The 24,331-nt window shown below is 36.5% G+C and overlaps 2 protein-coding genes across 5 annotated transcripts; both read right to left on the bottom strand.

The window, feature by feature from the left end:
- Window positions 1–14: 14 nt before the first annotated feature.
- On the bottom strand, window positions 15–8,209 carry faima (Fas apoptotic inhibitory molecule a). Of its 4 annotated transcripts, none has more exons than XM_059343676.1 (5): window positions 8,069–8,209; window positions 6,054–6,203; window positions 5,007–5,235; window positions 2,587–2,636; window positions 15–1,648 (listed from the first exon to the last, which is right to left on the bottom strand). In XM_059343676.1, exons 2-5 carry the CDS (start codon window positions 6,165–6,167, stop codon window positions 1,499–1,501), a joined length of 543 nt encoding a protein of 180 aa, XP_059199659.1. In that variant the 5' UTR covers window positions 6,168–6,203; window positions 8,069–8,209; the 3' UTR covers window positions 15–1,498. The 4 variants fall into 4 exon arrangements, with proteins under 4 accessions (XP_059199659.1, XP_059199657.1, XP_059199658.1 ...); XM_059343674.1 differs by having other exon boundaries at window positions 6,054–6,187; XM_059343675.1 differs by having other exon boundaries at window positions 6,054–6,184.
- Window positions 8,210–12,793: 4,584 nt separating this feature from the next.
- On the bottom strand, window positions 12,794–15,228 carry cxcr2 (chemokine (C-X-C motif) receptor 2). Its single transcript, XM_059343665.1, has 2 exons — window positions 15,154–15,228; window positions 12,794–13,882 (listed from the first exon to the last, which is right to left on the bottom strand). The coding sequence occupies exons 1-2, from the start codon at window positions 15,226–15,228 to the stop codon at window positions 12,794–12,796; spliced, it is 1,164 nt and encodes a 387-aa protein (XP_059199648.1).
- Window positions 15,229–24,331: the final 9,103 nt, after the last annotated feature.

Below are 24,331 nucleotides of genomic sequence, written 5' to 3'. Positions count from 1 at the left end.
GTAATAAACTATATAAAAAAAAGTTGGATTCATTTTGTTTTGTTTTGTTGTTTAAAGAATGTGGACAGTTTCTATTGTGTGCCGTCACCACTTACAATTATGTAAGGTACGAGAATATGGAAACACAGTCCATGATTTAAATATCAGTCAACCTTGTTTAGTCAGAATTTATATTTGAACAAAACCTGATCAGCTACACAGATTTAATGAAATTAAATACAGCTTACATTTTACAAACGTACACGTGTAACAGTAAAGAAAATGTAATACATGTATTAAAATTAGGATTTCAACCAGTACCGATACATATGAAAGACAAAGAGAAGTATTCTTAATGATACAACACAGAAATCACAGTATATTGAGCATTGCTTAGTTGCCATGGTGACATTGGTGGACCTCGTTTCAACTTATTTTTAATTTAACACTTGATTATGGTTAAGTGTTTTTACTGTATTGTAGCAGAGCTTCATAAAAAGTAAATACCTCTATTTTCAAAATGTAAACAAGCAGTTAAGATACATTGGAAAACGCTTGAATCTTTAATTTGTGAGCACGACTTTATAAAAATATTTAGCTTAAAATCTCTGTAACCACGACATCTAGTCTTTACATAAAAAAGAGACTAACAACTTGACAGCACAACAAATCGGAGTCCCCAAAGTATGATTAGCAAGTGATTTCCTTCAGCTGTGTTTATGATTCATAACTGGCAAATAATGTCACTTATCATGATCGTATATGAACTGACAGTGCACCCTGGATTGTTTTGACACATCTACAGCAGTCTGTTAAAAGCTAATTACATATTACTTTATTATCAACTGGCTGGGCAAATCATAACACGTCAACATGAAACTAAGCAAAGGTCACTCCTGAGCAGTGCATACTGGATGATGCTACATTCAAGGAATAATCTTGTGTCTGTTCAAGCTTCCTACTAAGCAATATTGAAAAATACAAGAAAGCAAGCAGGGAGAACAGGTCGAGTCTGGGGCTTAGTGGCTATCTGTAAAATGGGTGGTGGTATTCTAAAAAATGACAGCAGGTACTAAAGACGTGCTGTCTTTAGAACACCAGCTGCTCATATAAGCAGCCAATAATATGGCAAATATGGCCTGATAATATCACTGAAATTGATCAATTTTTGCCAATATAAAGTACAACTTTACAACTAAAAAAATTCAGTGTGAAGATCCTTTTTGGACAGTAAATCCCTTTTTGTGCTGAAATTTATGGCTGCACCCTCTTTTCCAAATCCACCTACACAGCAGTCCTTCAACTTGTTCTATATTCATGACAGAATCACCCTTACAGTATCAATATATGGCAAATACACCCTCCACAGCATGGACAGGAGCACATATTTCTGTCAGTTGGTCCCTGGATCCAACGGCTTTAAACAAAATTCTCCTCTTCTGCGCTCTCCGTCTGTTTCACAGATACAAAGTCACACATACAAACCTGCTTTCATACAAATGGAGACATACACGCACAGTCACTCTGTGCATTCGGCTATCTCTGTGCCATCCACCAGCAGTGTGTGAATGATCCCGTCTCGTCTCTTCCCGCTGCTCACGGCCTTCACACAGCAGTTGTGGTCTCCGAGTGTGAAGTGTGTTTCTGTGCCATCATCCACAAACTCCCCCTGCAGGTGCAAATCAGACAAAAGTTCCAGAGTGTTTGAGCCTTTTAACCAACAGAAATGTGTATTGAGCTTTGTTTTTTGACCATAGAATTAAAATTAGGGCCGGGACTTTAACGCGTTAATTAAGATTAATTAATGACACAAAAATGAACGCGTTAAAAAAAATTGACGCATTTTAATCACACTTATTTTTGCACCGCGGAACGTTTCTCACTGGATGAGTTTCAGGCGGACCGATTATACTGGAGCACCAACTAGCGTTCATGAGTTCAGACAACAACAAGCCGCAGTGAACATGAAGGAAGAAGCTGATGAGACGCTTTGGTTGGCCCCGTGGATGATGGGACATTTAGTTACAAAAAACCAACGGATGGAAGCGTCGATAAGAGCATGGTTGTGTTGCTATGCAACAAGGAATTCACATATCACCGCAGCACATCGAGCCTCAAGTATCACCTGAATGCAAAACATATAGCAGCTAGCGGCTAGTGTGGTAGCTAGCGTGGATTGTGTTTTACTTAAAAAAAACAAAGTACTATAGTTTACAGGTCTACCTACCTATAGGCTACCTGAATTTCTGAAATGCATTATATTTCTAAATATGCTATTGCTACACTTAATGGCAAAAATTACACTGGTCTGTTGGACTTGAAGAAAAATAAACAATATTTTTGTTGCTTAAGCTTATGTATTCAGTCATTATTCAATGGTATACTAAAAATGCATGTGAAAAAAATTACTTCTCACTGTTCTCATGTCAAATATTTATATGCGATCAAAATGTGATTAATTTTGATTAATTAATTACAAAGCCTCTAATTAATTAGATTAATTTTTTTAATCGAGTACCAGCCTTAATTAAAATATTACTTCTTAAATTCAGTAGTGTATAGTTTATTGCAAAACACATCAATATCAGTTAGTGTAGTTATACTTACTGCAGTCTCAATGTTTTGTCCATTACACCAAATATCCATAGTGTCTTTCTCTAAAGGAAAGTAAAAAGAAACTTGATTAAATAAAACGTGCAACTGCTGAACATAAAAGTATGATGTCACTGCCAGATAAGAGTTGCTAAACGTGTTTCATCTAAACATGAGTCATTTGTCTAGTTTTAGGCAGTTAGGGAGTGTTTGTGACACCTTCTGAGTTTATCTCATCATTTTGTGGTCTAACAGAAAAACAAGAGAGCAAAATGCCCTGGATAGTATCTATTCTGTTGATCACGTGCAAGCTTCTCCTCACAAATAGAAAAATAAAAATAAAAATCTATCCGGAATATCCACCCTCATTTTGAAATATATTATAATAGAGTAGTAATAGGTGGTTCTTAGAACAATTAAGTTTTAGATACAGAGACAATTTGTTAATTTTTTCCTAACCTCAGACAGGATTGGGCTGCGGCTGATAATTATCGACCACAGAGCCCAACATAGTGATTAAAAAGTAATAGAAATTAAACATTCTGATTTATCAGATTGATTTTGAGGGATGGTGAAGACTGCGGTCAAGTTATTTACACTGAATATGTAGGTAACATTTGGTTTGTGGTATTTCAGTTGAAGAAGGATGTTTTCAGATGGAATCGAGATAATACATATTTTTACCCCCCTGGCACGATACTTACTATATTTTTGGTGTTGTGACTGACAAACAACACACGATGAAGGAAAGTAAATGATCTCAAAAGAGTGAATGTCACAATAGTGATTCCCTTTTTGTCACAACATAATATGCTATAAAATCGGAGCCATTGGCAGTTCTACTCATGTTTAAATGCGAAAAATCTTTATAAACCATCTAAATTTGACAGCTTTTTATACATTGAAGGTTGAAAGGTTCATTTGAATGTCGTATTTTGACTGGGTACTTCTACCTGTTAATTCCACTTAATCCCCCTGAAGTAACCAAGAGCTAGTTGAAGTTAACAACTTTAAAAGACATGGTATGAGCTACAACCCCGCTTCCAAAAAAATTGTATAAGGTGCTGTGTAAAATGTAAATCAATCAGAATGCCTCAAATTCAAAAAGAATGTATATAATATATTATTTACAACAAATATACAAAAGTTTCCCAGTTTGAGCATTATATATCATGTTTTTTTGTACTGTATTTGATTGAAAGTGGGTCACAAAGGATTTGCAAATCATACTGCCTGATAGGGCTGGGCGATATATCAATATAAAAAATATAAAGATATATTTTTTAAAGTTATATGGAATTAGACCATATCGCATATGGGTCAATGACATGATCTAACCCAGTGTCAGTTGGTGTAACCGGTAATTTTTTCCCCATAAAAATCTTATTATATACAGGAAAATAAATGTGATCTTAAATGAGAGAAAAAATAAAATCCATGTCTACATTGCAACATTATGGTCTATAACAAATTTTACATGATTTGTCAAAACTTTTGAGAAAAAAGTTGTTTTTAGAATATGTTCTGCTCAATATTGACGAAATGTGGAAATGTAGAAATACTAAAAAAGTTTTTTAATTTGCTGTTTTCTAAAATGAAGTAATTATATGTATAAGTCCACTTAAATACACTGTAGGTGGATAAAATATTCAATATTCATCATTCTTTTGTGGTTACACCATTTGACATCTTGCCAACCCTTATTTGTCATTGACCCATATATCGATATAGTTCAAATTTGCGCTGTGATCTTGCTCCAGGCAAGATGCTTTATATACAAATGCTGCCCTTACTTTGTCATGTTTAGTTCTTTTGTAATGTTCATTATTCGTTTCTCATAGAAATATATTTATTTCAGAAAATGATTGGCCTATTTTTATTTCATATGCTATTTTTATTTAAGATATTTTTTTATTTAAATGTGCACTTTATGGAAATTAGATTTTTTTTAAAAGTACTCCTGTTGTTATACAGTATTTATGTTCACTTAAATAAACAGATTCAATAAAACTAATTGTGACATGTCATATTTGGCTTTGACTTTGACTGAACATTTGCTCTCACTTTGCGATAAAAAAAAATCTGAATATATATATTGTATATCAATATTCAGCCTAAATATATCGGGATATGACTTTTGGTCCATATCGTCCAGCCCTACTGCCTGATCAACTGTAAGCAGTATAATTTTAAGAAGGATTAACTTGACAGATGACAGAGGTGGCTGAAGCTTTAAAGCTGTTAAAGAGCTTAGCCTCAGCTCCAGTATCATATTAGTGGGTAGTTCTGAAGGGACAGAAATCACACTATGCTAAATACCATTCCAGTGATCTATTATGATTGATTATGTGAAGAAACAAACCCAGATGCAACATTAAAATAACCAATGACGTAATAACTAGAAGATAAGGACAGTAAGTGAAAGAGAGGCTCACCCAGAACCACCCTGCAGTCAGTGCCGTCCAAGTTGAGAACCCAGGTGCTGGTGACCTTTGACCTGTTCTCCATGTACTTCTTCAGGCTCTTCCCGTTGATCTCCAAGGTGTACTCATAGGCAAAACCACTGACCGCATCAATGTTGATGGTTGCTTTGGTGTCTGATTTGCCCACATTAAATGTCTCCTTCCCAACAAGTTTAAACATCCAGTCCCGTCTCAGTATCTCCTGCGGTGTGATGGAAAATCAGAAATCAACATCCGAGAATGACAAAGACCATTCATGAAAGGAATCAGGTTTCAAAATAAAATCCTCTCCCTTGATTAGCATTACGTCACCCTGTTAAAATAATCGCCTAACTTATTTTATCAAGTTTTGCAGGGAACACAAAAAACTTCACCAGAAGTGTAACATATGACATTTATTGATCATTTCACTCAAAAAGGATGAAACAAAGGCATAGTAATAACATTGTGTGTACATTATGTAACTTAAGATAAATAAATGATGTTTGACATGAAATTTTTTGAACATGCCTTTGTGACTAGAGAAAGATATGGTAACACTTTATTTTGAAGATGTCTACATAACAGTCACACAAGCCTGTCAGAAACATGACATGACAAGTATCATGAGCATTAATGTTACTTCAAAGTGTCATTAATGTTCATGACTCATCCCATGTCATGTTTATGACACGCTCATGTCACTCTTATGTAGACACCTTCAAAATAAAGTGTTACCAATATTAGTGTCAACAATAAAACACTGATAAACTAAACTGATAACTAAACAATCTCCCTCTAGCTCTTCTTTGCTGGGTTCTTATCTGATGACTATGAGTGTGGCAAATTGTTAAAGAAGTGATGATCTTAAAGGGGTAAAATCACATGATCTGATCAACTGAGGATGTGGGATATTTTACCATAGGTGACCGGCATCATGAGGAGATGATTTAGGCAAAAAACAACAACAATTTTGACAAAAAAAATGATTTAGGCGATTATTTTAACAGTGTGATGATTACTAAAGAGTATGACCCATACCTTTCCATCAACGTAGATGACCCTCTTTCCAGTCGTCGTGCCATGTTCAAACTCTATCCTGTGGACTCCATCACTCAGTGCAACCTCCCACACACCAGCGAGATCATTCGACATCCTGCCTTCTTCAGGTCCTGCTGAACAATAAAACAACTACACTATTAAATGTCAAGGTGAATGCATGCTTACGTTAAACGCTGTTTACCTAACTCACTGAGCTAACTAGGCTGACGTTAGTAGGCTAATAACAAAAGACGTGGAGCCGAGTAATACTTTTTACTGCAGCTTTAAGCGGATTTCCACATCTAGACTAATCTAACATTACTGCCCAAGTACAGCAATAAGAGCGTGTAGTGTTAAAATATTAACATTAGTTTTCTCGTCAAAGAATCACGGCTAAAGAAAAACGTGTCGCTGTTTGTTACATTACAACTTCCGGTATCCCAATTCCCCTTTCAAAATAACAGCATGCAATTTTTTGATCTAACTGAATGCTTTTTAGCGTTAAAAAACAAAGTGGTTTAAACTGAAGGCAACATCATAATCTCACAGGAGAACTGGAAGGATTTTTTTTAAACAACAATGGAAAATAACAAATTCTCTACTTTGGAGAGAATATTCATGGAAAAATCTCATTCGCTATTTCTGCACTCCATATCAAAAGAGATCATATTCCAATCAGACAGAATGTTGGACTATCATATATTCTGGTGTTGCCTTGTAGTGACCCCATTTTGGTCGAACGTACATCAAATTCTAGAGACTGTGTTTTCAACAAAAATAACTTCTTGTTCCAATTTGTTATATTTGGTGGCTCTAGAGCAGGGATGGGCAATTGGAGGCCCGGGGGCCACATACGGCCCGCACCCTCACTTGAAGTGGTCCTCAGTATAACTACATGCATTTGAGCACGAAATCTTAAAAGTGCAGTGTAATAATGTACAAAGTTACTTCTTGCAATTAATGTTGGTCTGCTGTTCTTGCACTGAAAAAAAAAAAGAAATCACATTAAGTGGTTATTTTTTATTTGCTTCAAACCTTTCGTATTCCTATTTATACTGTTATGCATGCATTTGAGCATGAAATATGTTAAGTTATTGCACTGTAAACATATTTAAAATTGCAGTTTCTGGTTAAGTGCACTGTCCTATATGTGGCCCTGTGGTAGTGTCGATGAAACATTGTGGCCCCCTCCAGCATTTAAGTTGCCCATCCCTGATCTAGAGGAACTGGAGTGGAGGAATAAAGATACATATTCACTGAGAATATTACTGGTGGCCTGTAAGAAATCAATAACAAAGAAATGGCTGAAGAGGGAGGCACCTAGTGCAGATGAATGGATTGATATTGTGTACAGCATCTTTGTAATTGAAAGAATTACTTTCAATTTAAGAACACAAAAAGAGGTATTTATTGAAAATTGGCAAAAACCATAAGACCAGACTTCAGGTAATTTTTTTCCCCACTTTCACGACTGGAGGTGTTTTCCAATCCCCTTTTGTACACTTTTACTTTTCCCTTGATATTTTCTGTATTTGTCTATAGGTCTTCATGTTGATTGTTGAAAAACAAAGTGGCTCTTGTGTGTAGTTTCTAACCCACATTGAACAAAAGGCGACTTAACTAAAGTGTCTAACAAAGACCATGGGGGCCATGTGGTAGAAACATTTTAATTTTGCAAGTGTCAACACTGTTTGAAGGCATATTTACTTTTCAGCATGACCCAGAAGACAATTACAGATGTATTATTTTAAAGCTTTACAAAGCACTAAAGCATTAGCTTAAAAAAATTGTCCAGTACTGGTTTTCTGTTTGCTATCAAAGAAAAGTAGCAGGTTAACGCCATAGACTGTATAAATAACCGGGATTTTATTTTGAAAAGTAACCGGAATCAGTGCTGCATCAATAAACCATGCTGTCTACCTTTCCAGTAGCTCTGACCGCTAACGTTAGCTACATTCTTTGCTATAAGGCATTAGGTCAGGAAAAAAATAAAAATAATTATTGACCTGTATTACCTCAATTCTCCTGAAGTCAGCGCTCTGGCCCAGTGGTTAACAAATGTTCAGCAGGCCACTTTATGCGCAGTTTATTCACAGCTAGTTAGCTAATGCACAGAGTCAACAGATGAGCTGTGACTATGCTGTTGCTATGGTAACATGATATCCGCCTACGTACGTTTTGGCCACGCCCACCTGGGGGGGAAATAGTTTCAAAATGTCATTCATGAATTCCTTTTTCTTTTTTTTTTAAAAACATGGAGGAGAAGAATATGAGTAAAGGGGATTTATAAAGGTTTTTAAGAAATTTTATTGTATTTATGTAATTCCCTCGTCAATGACCAAAGTCCTCTTAGTGCCTTAAAATCATGCACAAAATACAATTTTATTCGATCCTTAGACCAGTTTCTTTGAGGCCATTTGCATTGATATCATCCAACTTACCCCATAAAGGAGAAGATTTAGAATAGAGAAATAACATCTGTCTGGAATCCCATAGTAAAAAATATCTCTTTTCTGTAAATGAATATAAGTCCCACATAATATGTCAAATATGTGTTCAACATCAATCCAGAAGAATTGAAGATAAATGCATTCATATAAAAATACATTGTAAAATAGTTTCTATGCTAGCTTTACAGAAAGCACAGGATTCAGAAAGATCATCTCTGTATTTTAAATGTAGTCATGAAACCTGAGCTGTGGTTACTAACTTAAAAAACATATTAAAGAAGGTAAAGTATTTTAGGAGAAGGCACACCAATTTCAGGTGAGCCAAGTCAATTTTATTTATATATCCCAAAGTTACAAATCACAGATTTGCCTCAAAGGGATTAACAGACTGTACATGGTATGACCCTCTGTCCTTAGACCCTCACCCATGTGAGGCATGTCGGTTTATCATATATACTGCACTACATTTCAAGGGAAAATAATATACTTTCCATTACATTACATGAATGTGAAAAATAACCATAGTTAAATTGAGCTCTAGAGCTTGATCAGCAGTAACTTGCTTCTCACACGTTAATGCATTAGAAATATAATCTAATACTATCTATTATAATACTCTCATGGCCGTCTGAATTGAGTTCTTTTTATGCTTTTCCTCTTGTGACATATTCAAAAGGGCCTGTTTGAATACGTCTGCACTTACAGCTGTTTTTCTTCTTCTATTATTCTGGCTCATTAGACCTCTGCTCAGGTGGACATTTCTGGAGCTTTGGAGCAAATTTACCTGATGTGACCAGTATTAAAATAATAAAGCTCAGTGCTTCAGTGATTGAATGATTTGGTGGGAAATAGCTCCATTGGCTGACAAAGGGACTTATGTCCTATGAAGCGAGATGACCTCATCTCACTGAAGATACATGTATTGTTGTACTGTACTACTCTTCTTTTAGAAGCATTCATTCTATTTTGTTGTTCACTATTATACAAAACAAGAGGGATCATAGACAGACAGCGTCATGAGTTTGAATGGATTTTGAATAATTGTAATATTTTATAATGATGGTAATAAAAATAAAACATCTTGAAAGACAGAGCACAACATAAAAACACATATATTAAATGGTGGGAATGAAAATGAATTATAAGAAAAGAGAACAGTGGACAGAATTGGCTAAATACTATACTTCCTCTATTTATTTCTTCTTTTTTGATCAGATATGAGGTCATCTTTTTTTCTCACTTTCTTCACATTGAGTAAAGACTTTACTTGGTAAAACACTTCCACAGAAAAACTTTGTAAAAAAAAAAAAAAAAAATCACACATGGTTTCAGGATTTTTTAAATTTATTGTAAATCAAGCATAAGTATACATAGCATCTGCTTTTACAACCTTTCTGCTTTTTTTTTTTTTTTTTGCACTACTTGGCCATTTCATGAGAATTTGAATTTCAGACAAACATTCAAAGCAACTATGAACACTGACGTATTAGAAATCATTCAGGAGACTGTATATCAAACTGTTGCTTAAAAGAGTTTTGCTGAAAATAGAATACAAATATATACACTGTAAAACATCCCATTCCTTCCATGTAATTTGTTTTGCAATAACAGCAGCTGTGCACTTTCTTAAGAAGACACTTACTCAATTCTTTCTTTTATGTCAGCCACGTGGCCACCCACGCACTTATGCACATGCATACACGTTATATCTGCAAGTACTATACCTGCACATGCACACATTCCTGTAATTGAGGAAGACAATCGGATCAACAGGTAATCAAGCAATAAAAGTTGTTATTAACAACGGGAAAATACAGCATAATACGATTATAGCATTGATAACAAAAAACTGCTATTTTATGTTTCCTGCACTAGCAGTTTGTACAGATGTGCTCAAATGAAAAGCATTCATCAAAGAGACAGACACTACCTTGTTTTTGAAAACAGAAAGCCGATTTCACCACTTCTTCCTGTTTGAGAAGATTGAGATAACTGATTGCAAAAAAAGAATACTTGTTTACGTTGCCTGGCGTACGGACCAAAACCTTTGAATAAAAGGTTCAAATTAAAAGACTGCAAAATAAGAAGATGCCTCTCCAGTTATGTCAATAATGTATCAGAACCAAAAACACAAGGAAATGTGATTATATGACCTTTTTTCAAATGTACAGAAACAACAAAATCTCAAAGTTGATAAGTATATCACACCATCAAAGTAGTCAACAGCTGTGCAGCTTTCTCATTAACAACTTTGATATTGTGCCACGTTTTCCTCCATTGACATCTGATTTACAGTTTTGAGGTCGAGCACCAAGTTTTTTTCTCTCAGTTACAAACTTGTTGGACTCAGTAATTACACTTCAAATGCGGTCAAATCACTCAGCATCAAAAGACACTATGCCAAGATTTTTTTTTTTAAATGTCCTTTTAAGCTATAGGAGACACATCTGGGTTGTGACGTGATCCTACAGCAGACATCCAGCCAAAGCTTTGAAGTGACTTTCCAATTACAATTTGTTAATTTGTTTCCTTTATGCTACCTATACACCAGAAGACTTTGAAAAGATTTGGAAAGACTCCTGGAAGACTATCAGCTCACACCAGCACACATCTTAAGACAAGTGTTGATAGTTTTTAGTCCCAGCCTAGTCTCAGACTGAGATTCTACAAAGACTGTGAATCTTTCAGGGTCACTATTTACAAGACTACAACTAGATTCTTTCAGCATTTTTTTTTTACCTACCATGCATTTTTTTCTCATCATGCTCTAAGTAAAAACTTACAAAATGGAGTAGAAGCAGCTTTTGGCTCCAGCTGCTCTAGTGTGTGCAGTGGTTTGTGTTGAAAAAAACTAAAACAATAAAAAGAAGAATAGACGCCACAAAATGCCTCCTCACAAAGCTGAAAAGGGGTTTCTATTTTTCTGACATGAAAAGTTGACTATTTTACAGTAAACAAAATAGATATAAGGAAGAATAAAGGAAAGGAAAATTTAAAAATGAATTCATGATATACATTTATGCCCTATTTAATTATGTGTTTAATTGAATAGATATATTTATCAGCTTTTTCAACTCTCATTTAGTTAATCATACATTAATTATCGATTATTTATTACTTATTTATGTATAGGCCGTAAATATATGACACCACTATATTTGTATTTATGACTGAGCTTACTAACATTATTGTGATGTTACTTTTTCCTGTCGAAGTGGTTTTACTGGCCGGTCTGGAACCGGGGACTTTTTCCCCGCTTATATATTGGTTGTTGATTGTGTTACCTCACTGCAACTTGCGATAATATCAAACATGTTTGATATGATCGCAAACCCAAGACTAGGAAAAGACTGATATGAAACAGAGCAGATTACTACCTTACACTTAACGATCGGGATGACGGGAGCTCGCTGTGTTTCCAGTAAAACTCCAAGATTTACTAAAGACTTTCAGTTTTTAGTCTGGGACTGGGAAAATCGTTTGGTGTAAGCCCAGCATTAGATGTGTTTATAGGTGGATTTTTATAATAATAATAATAATATATATAATAATAATATAATTTTGGGCAGAGCAAGGATAGCTTTTTACCCGTTTCAGGGAATGGAAAAGTGTCGCCAACCCCGAGAAGAAAACCATTTTTTGAGGATAAGGTTAAGACTGCCATCCACTGGCTACGTTTAGACTCTTCAGAGTAGCCACCTTTTGCTTTGATGGTCTCAAACACATTAACAAGGCAAGTAATTCCACTAATTGACTCTTGACAAGGCACACCAGTTAACTGAAAACCATTCCAGGTGAGCAGCTCATGAATCTGACTGAGAGAATAATAAAAGTGTGCAAAGCTGTCATCTAAACAAAAGGTGGCTCCTTTGTCCAAACTTTTGACTGGTACTATATATATATATACACACACACACATTTTTTTCATTCCTGGTTGGTAGATGCCAGTGATTTCTATTCTATTTTCTTTATTTTATACGCCCAATTGATTTGGTTTTTTATTTAGAGAAAAAAACCTCAGTGAATGGTAATTTAGTGTGCCTGCAAGCCATTGTTGAAGTGGCAATAGTGGCAATAAGGAAAGTCGTTTGTGAAGCTTAATCTGACACATCACTAGAAGACGCTTACACCACACACCTGAGAGAGTTTATCTATATATATCTTCTGTGTGTATAAGTACATTTCTTATAATGAACGATTGACAGATACTGACAGCTACTGTCGCTACATACGTTATCCTCCAAAAATAGCAGAACCTCCCCAGAATGCTCCACCATTCCCATTCCCTACTTACATTGTAGCAGAAGTGTTTCTGGATCTGAAGCTCCCTGCACTGTTGACAGAGCCCTTCATGTAGGCTAACTTGAACCTCTTGCTGATGAGTCCATATTTGTAAAGAGCTGAGAGCAGCTGGTTACGGAACTTCTGCCCAATGAAGGCGTACAGCAATGGATTCACTGCACAGTGCATGAAGGCCAACACTTGGGTCACATCTTGCACCACTTCCACTTTGTAATTAGTTTCACATGTCTTTTTCACTTTGAGCGTCTCTCCTTCTATGAGCGTGCCAATCAGTACAGCGATGTTATAAGGCAGCCAGCACAAAACAAATGCTAACACCACTGCCAGGATGAGGCATATGGACCTATGTTTTTGTTGATTACGGGTGTGACACAGCCTGACCAGAATCCAGCCGTAGCAGACAGCCATCACCATCAGTGGCAGGAAAAAGCCCATTGTATGACGCAGGACACGGATGCCAACACGCCAGTGGTTGCTGCTTTCACCAGTTAGGTTTTCATAGCACATGTTCCTCCCCTGGTCTGGAGCATAGATTTGTTCCCTTTGAATCGCCACGGGTAAGGAAAGCACTGCAGCCACCAGCCACACCACACTGCACACCACTTTCACCAACAGGTGATGGGAGTGCATGACACGTGTAGCTCTCACTATGGCAAAGAAACGGTCCACACTGATGCACGCCAGAAGGAAGACGCCGCCGTATACGGATGCCTCCTGGAAGCCAGACAGGAGTTTGCACAGGAAGTTGCCGAAGATCCAACCGGAATAAGCGTTGATGGCCCAGAACGGGAGGGTGAGACTGAAGAGAAGGTCTGCCATCGCCAGGTGCATCAGGTAGATATCTGTGCTGGCTCTACCTTTCTTCATAAAACTAACCACACAGACAACTACACTGTTTCCCACCACGCTGAAAACAAACACGACAAAGTAGGTGATCGTCAGGCCCAAGCTATTAAATCCAGGCGGAGATAGACTGCAGGGAGCAGCATCTCCATTGTCATAGCCATATGTTGCGTCGGGATCGTGAATGGAATAGAAGTAGTCTAGATCAAAGTCAGGTCCTCCTGTTGTCAACGGCTAAATAAAAACAAAATCATACAGTTAGCACTAGAAGTTCAGTGTTGCCTCAGTGGCACAAAAGAGAATAATAAATTAAACAGATACAGGACTTGTGTCAAACCAAAAGTAATCAATGTTATTTAAAGTAATGTCACTTAACTTTAATGTCACCAATGTAGCAACCCCTTGTCTGGCAGTAACATGCATTTATTTTACTTTTTAATCATTTTTTGGAGACTTAACCATGTACTTTTATGTCCTAACCTTAGAAAATTAGTTTTGTTGCAAAAAAACAAAAAAAAATGCAACCATTTCACAACATTACATGCAACAGATGCTGTTTTAAACATGTTTTTAAGTATGAGGATATGTTGATCTCCTGCCATTGGTTAGGGCAGTAGTTCTCAACCTTTTTGAGTCAAGACCCCCAATTTAACATACATTGAGTCCGCGACCCTCGGTCACTGAACACAATCTCACACGCACAGTTCAGATCACCCCAAAAAGAAAGACAAAAAATGACAAAAAAAAGACACAAAATGACCAAAAAAGACACAAATTGACCACAAAATGACCAAAAAAGGCACAAATTGACCCAAAAAAGACACAAATTGACCAAAAAAGACACAAAATGACCAACAAGACTAAAACACATTAACACATGAACACTTTAACACAGTGGAGACAGAGCTGACTTCCAAAATGACTTGGCGACCCCAAGAAATCATCTCACGACCCCAATTGGGGTCGTGAGATAGCTGGGTTAGGGCACTAATTTTGGAAATGCTCCTCTGTGTCGTATTTGAGGACCGGAACAAATTATCAGTGTGGTCATATGGTTTAAACCTGAAGTATCAAAATTAAACAGAGGTGAGATGCTTTAAAAGGAATAATTTGACTTTTGGGGAAATACCCTCACTTTATTTTCTTGACAACCATTACATGTTATAATATAAATTTAGTACAATTTCCTGACTGACTGGTGTATAAAATTACTTGAAAAAAAAAAAGTTTTAAAAAGTTGAATAATACGCCCTGAATTACTTTTTCAAGTTTTTTTTGTTGTGAAATTAGCTTAATATCACCATTTTAGATTTACATTAGATTGTATCATAACATATATTTTCAATACAGATACTAAATTCAGAACAAACTATATCTTAGCCTTAATGTACAGATCCTTTATCGTTTTCTCACTTTTACCACAATTTTGAATGAATGAATGATAATTCAATAACCTAACTACAACCTAAACATGCCTCACAAATTTAAAAAGTTCCATAGTTTACCTGCTTTTCCTCTTCCATTTGATTGGTTAGAACCAAAAACTTAAAAACACTAATGATCAAAAGTTGTAGCTTCATTCTTCCTTTCTTGTTGCACACAAGTTAACAAGAAAGAATCTATTTAGCAAGGAGTGTTGTCTTCACTTGGAGGCGTCCTTGTGTAATGTGCATGCTGCTGATGTTTTTGTTCTATTAGCGTGCTTTATCACTAAAGAGGAAGTAGGCAAACCATAGATAATATCTTTCTAACCTGCAGTGCAAACCTGATAATGTTACAGCCCATAACTTGATTTGATGGTGTTTAGAATTCTTCAAAGACTGATACCCAGCTCTAAAATAACTAAAATAACACTAAATAGAAACATTTAGAAAACAATCTTTCAACGTTGAAGTAGAAGAAGAGTGCATGATTGCAAAATTATATTTGTACAATGATTGATGAATGTGTTTCAGTCTGATTTCTGATTCAAAATTGCACTAAAACAGTTCTTATCATTCTTCTATTTCATTTCTTTCAGTCTATCTCAAAGACAGGAGTGTGAGTGTTACCATTTTCTAGTTATACAATACAAAAAAACAAAAAAACATTTATATTTGGGGTTCCTCAGGAGTCAGTCCTTGGGCCCTTGCTTCTTGGTCTAAAACCAAGTTATTTGTAAACTTTTCAATTTATCAGGCTGATGGTTAGTTGCTCTGTGCCTGTTGTCAAGGACATAGCTCAGAAGGCAGGAGTCAAATGCAACGACATAGATCTAGTTTCAATACTCAAAAGGCGTTTTTTCCAAAAATAAGGTCGGTACACAAGCAGGCAGTCACACACGGAAAAGATATCCAAATCAGGAGGGGAAAAGGCAGAATCAAAAGGCAAGCAAGGTTTAAAAAAAAAAACAACAAGGCTATGACTATGAAAATGCTGGACCGTGAGCTTGGAAGAACAACAAACTGCTAGGGGAGTTATATACAGGGCTAATGTATGTAAGGCCACTTGGCCATATGATATGAATCATGTAAAAAACTTTAAGTAGCTTGAAAGGTGACATTAGCGCAGCACATGAGACTCTGGCGGTACAGATTAGAGTGCTTTGATGAAGTCTCCTTGCTTGGCCAGTGATAGGTGTGTGTCAAACTGTCATTATAGCCCGTCTGAGCGGTTCATGCCAGGCTGGAATCAAACCCACCACTGATGATGAATGTCAGCAAAAGATACTTTTTTTCCTCAAAAGACGCAGGTGTCAAAGCTGTGTTGACAGGAAAGAGTCCGGCTAGAAAACCGCAAAACCAACTGGTTCAGTGGGGCGGGGCATCAAGGCCACCGTGGCATAAGCGCTGATATGTTTTTAAAGGGCACAAGGCCAAATTGCTAGGGCCTTTTATAATAATGTTTACTGTGTGTTTATATGTTACAAAATGGTGACGTTTTTTCTGAGACTCTTCAAAATGTGACTTTGTCAAACAGGGCTTCTAAATGTATTTCATGTCTTGGTTTTTGATTACAATGATGGCAACCAACTCCATTCATTTGGACAAATGAAGCAAGTGATGCACATTGCAATAAATATAGGGTGCAGTTTATTAGGAGTCCAGCAGTGTCATTGCACTTACTGAAAAGTTGTGGTATATTTTGCCATGAACACATTTCTCATGATCTTCTTCGAGGCTCAGTAAGCTATTGGCTGCTGGTCATCATGTAACTGTGCTTGTGTGCAGTCAGGACTAGTTCCGCCTTTATCCAATGGCATCCAACACAACACATCAGATGAAAGAAGCCAAAAACAAGGAAACATGCAAAAATAAAAAGAGACAGTATGTTCAGATGCTGTTTAACAGGAGAGAAGTCTTTAAAGGTTTATTGAACAAAATACCAGAGAGGCCCAATCATAAAGCAACAGTCTTAAGGTATACTGTATCTAGCATTTTTTTTGCAGGGGTGTCACATTATGTTAGTGAACACATGCTTCAAGAACTTTTCTTAACCCTTGCCTTTTCTTCGATGATGTTCCTATGAATTTTCAAAACGTGTTGTGACAGACTTCAAAAAGCAGAACATTTGAAATTTTACTGTGGTTGCTTCAGACATGGTGACTCATGCTGCACACTCATTCAAAAATGTTTCTTAATAAAAGTGCATACTCACCTCTGTATGAAAAACATCTAAAGCCTGCACTTAAGCAACTACACCTTCAGATATCTCATGCATTTAAGCATATTTTAAGACAATAAAATATTAACATTTTGGGTATTTTAATGTGTGAATATCCATCAAAATGAATTACTTTAACATCATCTTTACAGACTGGGATTCTTGGGAGTAGACACAGACTTCAAGACTGTCCTTTATTTTATTTAACCACACTGGTCTGTTGTTGTTTAATCTATAAGGATAACATAGGCTATGTTTCAAGTCTTATATAATGACGCTTTTTTTGCTCTTTTTCTTTTTCCTTTTCCTTTTTTTTGTTGTTTAATCCTGCTGTTTACTATTTGTCCAGTAGAGGACAGCAGTAGTCTGGATCAACGTGTTCACTGTAGACCTTCTGTGGGACATTAGCACAAGAACAAACAAAACAGTTGTTAGTGTCCTGATAATAGAGTTTGCAATGTTTTTTTTTTTTTAAATAACATTTAAAGTAGCACTCCATCAATTTAACACAATTTACACGTAAAGTTTAGTTACGTGATCACAAAGAGCAGACCTAATATACAGCCTGTAAAAGCAGTTGTGTAATGATGTCTGAAGCTCTGGAGGAGCTGTAGTTAAAACATTACAAAAAATAACCCTGATGAGATAAGAGAGAAGAGAAGAGAAGAGAAGAGAAGAGAAGAGAAGAGAAGAGAAGAGAAGAGAAGAGAAGAGAAGAGAAGACTTTATTTATCCTGCAGTGGGGACATTTAGCTCAAAATACATACACATAGATATAGAAGACAGAATAAAGAATATAAAAAATAAGACATATACATACATTCTATACACATTTTATACATACATTTCTGCTATTTGGCATTTATTATTAAAATAGCCTATATATTTTTGTGTTTGTTTTCCTGAAGTACTTTGCATTTTACAGACTAGTGCAGTGCCCATAGGAAGTATGTATTCGTTAGCATGGTAATCGTGAGACAGCACATTACGCAGTATGCTGCACTAAAAGTACATTAACATAAACCCTGATAAGCTGATATACTATATTGCATGTAAGTATCTCATATCAAATGATTATGGGTATTACGCTAAGCAACATGAATGTCATCCCTGAATTACACAGTAATGCAACATAAGAAGTGAATAAAGCTAAATCTCCGCTTAGCATGCTAATTGCGAATAACAGAATTTGCACATGCAGACCACTACAATGTCTGCAACTCCATAAAACACTTACTTTTCATAAGGTACACACACCATCCAGCACATAAAGGTTGAACATTGATATTTGCTAGAAACTATTTGAATATTATTGGAAAATCGAACCTTGTAGCGCACTTTAAAACTCTGAAAGATAGGTAGGCTAAATTACAGATGAGATGAGTCAGGCATGGAAATCCAGAGTGAATTGCGTTACTGACCAGGTGTAGGCCTATCACACAATGGGGCGGAGCTCCCCCAAAAGGTGTCCGATCGGAAACAGTGCAATGCTGCAACACGTCCTATGTAAATAATGTTTATATTTTGAAAAATGAATTCAAAAATCTTCAAAATCAAGGATGCACACCCTCATGCCATATGCAAGCTACATACAAAATCTGAGGTCCGTCTAACTCACGGTCAGCGAGATATGCTCTAGACCCACACACACACACACACACACACACACATACACACACAGACACTTCTTGCTTTTATAGATAGATATTGCACATTGTAGAAAATATATTTTAACATGTGAAATAGGTTAAATAAGCTATTGCATGGAGTAATAGTATGTATATAAATATATTTAAATATATGCAGAGATATACACTGTATAGTAAAATTTGAATAACATGATCTGTTTCTGTTTTTTATTCACTAGAAACTCTGCATGTAAAACTGGAGGTTTAGGTTTGAAAGAACTGGGCATTTGAATGCGGCAGGGTTGAAATGAGAGGTGTGTTTGTAGTATGGGAAATGTAGGAGCTACTGTTTGTAGAGGTTTACCCATACTATAGGGACTTCAAGTCAGGATATCTGCTGCCACTGCTGATTTATCTGACTTTTGTGAGTCCCCCAACTTTTATGGGAGTGCAACAATAAAATGCTTCAACAGCAACTTTAAACAGGTTCAGAAAATGTAAAAAAAAAGGGATTAAATCAAACAATAAGGACAGAAAAATCATATAGGCCTAAAATAATCACCAACAACAACAACAGCAGCAACAACAACTGTAGAATCAATGATAGAAAGGGCAACAACAAAACACAGAAACAGAATTACAGAAGTATTAAGGGGAAAAGCTACAAAGTGACAAAAGCAGCATAGTAAAAATACTAGTACTAGTATCTCCTACAGTGTTTACCAACAATGTAGAAACAATAGTGAGGGGAAGGTCAAGGCCAGAAAAAGGCTTCACACAGAATATGCATCTATATACTTCACACGATGTGCATCTGGTCAGTGATCTATGGGAGTTGTAAAATCTCCAGCTGAATGAGCGAGCAGGGATCTGGTCATCAGGGTTATCAAGTGGGAACCTCCCACCACAGATGTCAAGACTCTGGTGGGAGGTTCCCACTTGACCACACTGCTTCCTCTCTGATGAGTCCTGGTGCAACAGCATTAACTAAAAGGAAATGTTTCCTAATATAGCCCAAACATGACCATTTAAAGACTGTTGTCTTCTTGCCATGTGTCGAGCCACAGACTGCTCTAATCAGCACATTGTAGCCTGAAGGACTGGGCACAGGTCAAATGTCATCCCTTGTCCCTTGTCCCTTGTCCATTCCATTTGCTCTAACTAGCCAATACATAGGCCTACAGTATTTGAGGCCTAACGTTGTTGAATGAAATAAGAAAAACAAAGAAACACTATGAATCTTGATTGTTACTTTTCAGAAGTCAAAGTCAAAGTCAAATGTATTTATATAGCACATTTACAGCACCAAAGTGCTTCACATAAAAGTGCAAAAAGTGCAATAAAATACAGAATTGACAAAGGTAACAAAAAATTAAATTATAATTTATATATAATTTTATATATTTAATATATAAATAAAAATAAATTAAAAGAAGATGGGATATTTTTAAAAGCACTGTGGGATTACTAGGGGACTAGGGAAAAAAACTTTAATAGAAGGCAAGAGAAAAGAGATTGGTTTTTAAGTGGGATTTAAAAACATTTAGGGACTGCCTTGGCGAAGCAATGGTTAAACTTGCGAGACACTTTCCTAAGTATCTAACCTCAGGATCTGAGAATTCCTCTGTGGACATACAGTAGAGCTCCATGGAAATGAATTACTTCTGTAAGACCTTGACATATGATATGACTGTGCAAGACACAGTATAGACAACAAGGCCACTCTCTCTTCCATCTAACACTCACTTAATTTTTCCTGGCATTCCTTGTCACAATAACTTACACTGTAACTGTCAGTGCAGTTTCACTTTAACTTTACCACCTACAGATGAGTCATTTGGGTTAACACTAATGATAGATGCTAGTGGTGGCTTAATGCATGCAATATTTAAATAATATTGCTGTACCTGATTTACAAACTGATGTTTTTCTGGAGGATAGTCATGATAAAAAATGTTGTTATTTTGAAACGATTAATTGTTCTTATTATGTACGTCTCTCATCCACATATTGACACTATGCTATAAAGTTCATAAGTCTTTATATGCAACACTCGACTTATTATTATTATATTACTTTACCATAGTATAGAATATATTTTATCATTTACACACTATAGGTGGAGGTCTCCCTTGGCCTTCAAAGAGACAAAAGAGACACAAAACAACTTCAAAGAGGCACAACACAACTACAAAGAGAAACAAATCAATCACAGAGAGATACAAAATGACCACAGATACACAAAACAACAGCAAACAGACACAAAACAACCACAGTGAGACACAAAATGACAACAAAGACAAGCAAAACTACAGAGAGGACTTTAAAAACGATGACTAAGAGATGCAAAACTGCGAAAAAAGAGAAGAAAGAGTCTCTCAAAATCTGTGTTTTGCTCCTATGACACTTTATTTTATAATCTGCTCATGTAATAGTGTATTATTGTGGACCAGCTGCTATTAAGAAGTAGCTTGTTTGGCTTGTCTCTCACCTTTAATTGCTCTTTTTCATATTTTACTTCTACTCTTATAACCTCTTTATTTTATTTATTCTTATTTTATCTGTACTTATTTCTGTGATTTTACTGCTGAACTTGGCTTATCTATTCTTATCATATGTCTCTGGAGCTGTTGTGGGTTCTGAAGCAGAGCAGGTACATGTTTGTGTTTTACATCAGTGTAGAAGGTGGCAGCTCTGAGTTAGTCCCCCTTCCTCAAGCATCCATCCAGCATCTTATTTTAGACTTTCCTGCTATTTTATCACCTGAGTCTACAGTTGCATTATAAAAGAAAATCCAGCACGCAGAGCAGCCTATTTGCCTTATGAGCTGTCAGTTTGAAATGCGACCACCCGGACAACCCTCTCATCCACCTGGCCTGCTCTGTTTGCTTTTGTTTTTGTCTGGAGATTAGCTTGTGGACACACCACTGAGAGGTCCTGACTGTTTCAATGGGCGCTAAGTTGGATGAGAAAACAGTAGCCAGTGTGCACTCCTGCTTGTCAGTAAAGATCTTTATTGTTGTTGTTGTTAGCCTGTGCTACCTGACATTTCTACTGCAGGTCACTAGCTGTATTTAAGGAATTCAGTACTGCATGAAATCAGTGACAAATATCCTGTCTTTTTCCTTAAGTTCCTCATTTTCTTTTTTATGACGTTAATGTTCAAGTGCAGCTGTAGAGCAATCCTTAAAATGTTTTTTTTTTTTTAAGGTTATAAATTATAACATTTTGTAAGAGTTATACAGCCCATTTTGGGGACATTTACAAGGATAAGTCCATTAAAATCTGTGGAGCCTTGAAAATATAAAACGCTGACTCAGCACTTTTATGAATGTCTCTGCTGTGCAAAAAAGTCAGTCACATCCCTCTTTCTCTCCTTTTTTATTTATTTAACAAGAACCAACAAGAAGCAAGACCTGTCTAGAGTGCAGTGCAATTGTTGTATATTTAGGTTTTTTTTACTGTATTTTCTTAATAATATCTTGGGTTTATATAACCGATTTACTGGAAATATACCAAGGACAGTGCATGTGCTTCTAATTTAAACTAACTTCCTTCTTAAGTGTAAAGGTGAATTTTAAAAAGCTTGTTGTACATGACTCATATTTCACATTTTTTGGAATTCATAAACTAAAAAGCAGTCCTACAACACACCCTTCTCAGTTTCATGACATTTTGTACGTTAAGATGGCTCTGCTCCAGCATTGTTCTCTCAGAAGAATAATCCAATCCAACAATGAGGGTTAAGTTCAGTTTCTGCTCATCCATCCCTCTCCATTCTTTTGGAGATAAACAAAGTTTGCATAGTGAGTAAGAGAGCATGCAGTCACAGAGGGAGCTTATGTGCAAAGGTTACACAGTGAGGCTTTAAAGTTTGCGAAGCACAGCATGTAAGCTCTTGTAAAAAATGAAAGGCTTATGTACAGTTTGTGCAAATGAACAATGGAATGAACTGCTGTTTATGTAACCTTGTGGAGCAGGCTGGACTTTGTTGACCATGTATGCTGATAGTTTCAAGGAATTTGACTCACTGTGGACATAAAAAAGGCATAGTCACAGTGAGTAAGCGTCTGAGTTTAACAAAACTATGTGCACATTCTTTTTGGGGATGTCTCTTCTTCTCATGATGTCTCAGTTTAGTGCCTTTTTTATTTCATCGATCTTGCCTCAAAAATATTTTTTCAGTATTTTAGTTTTTCAATTATAGGTGCACTAGTGCAGTGCCTGTTCAAATTGTGTTTGTCCGGAATGGGAGGATTGCTTTGCTTCAGGTCTTGCTGTCTGCAATTTCCTCAAGAACTGCTTAGCTAAACAACTTTACACCTGACACTGGGCTTCATGGGTCCTGAGCAATACTCCTGCCATGACAAAGTTCAAGTATAGATTGTGTGTACAGGCAGCGAAAAACAAGCTATATTTATGTATTTCACCATCCACTGTAATGTGTCCGCGGCCATCTTGCTGATGTAGAAGGGATTGACAGCCAAATTAAGTTAAAAAGGTGGATTCCCCCATTCAGACTGAGGTTGCGGTGGTGGATGGGTCGAACAAATGGTGGACTTTCACCCAGGAGAGTGGGGTTTGCGCCCCAGTAAGTGATTTTTAAGTGACGTGAATCACGTTTTTGAACGTATCTTAGGTTCTGAACGTAACTTGCGGTGGTCATGTGACCCTTGTAACTACTTCTCTTCTGGCATTTACTTACTGTTCAAACTGTTTTTTAACACCTTACCAGGAAGTTTTTTTGCCCTAAGCCTAGGTCAGTGGTTTTATAACATAAATCCACAGTATGTGCTATTTTTATGTGCCACTGTAACGTGAGCCACGATACGTACATACATGTCGTTAAACGTGAGCCACGATATGTGCATACGCGTTATAATTTGTAGCACTGACACACGGCGCCTTCTGTCATTTAGGTTTGAGAATTTGTTGCAAAGATTTCTTTATTAATCCCACAATGGGGAAATTCAATCTCTGCAAATAACCCATCCTTTTTTACACACAAGTGAAAAAAACATGCAAGGAGCAGTGGGCAGCACATTTCTGCACATGGGGAGCTGTGCAGGGAGGTTAGGTACCTTGCTCAAGGGCACTTCAGTCCTTGCAACCTGGTCTCACAGAAATCCATGAAATAGCCACGGATTTCGCTTAACTCAAAATCCGTGGAATAGCCACGGAATCGCTCAAATTTCCGTGAAACTGACACGGATTTCGCTACAATGCAAGTTAATGACATATCCCGTGGCTATTGGTTTGTTCCAAGTCACGTGACTTTCAAGGTCCCAGCGGTCAGAACAAAAAACATGGCGGACAGTTCTCTCATTTTTAGTGAAAAATCAATATTTTGACTTAGTTTCTGCATAAAAATGGATTTTGATCACATTTGTAGCAAGAAATATATGTTTTATTT

Source organism: Centropristis striata, chromosome 10 (genome assembly GCF_030273125.1).
Source record: "Centropristis striata isolate RG_2023a ecotype Rhode Island chromosome 10, C.striata_1.0, whole genome shotgun sequence".
Lineage (NCBI taxonomy): Eukaryota > Metazoa > Chordata > Actinopteri > Perciformes > Serranidae > Centropristis > Centropristis striata.
This window is presented reverse-complemented; position numbering and strand designations above follow the sequence as displayed.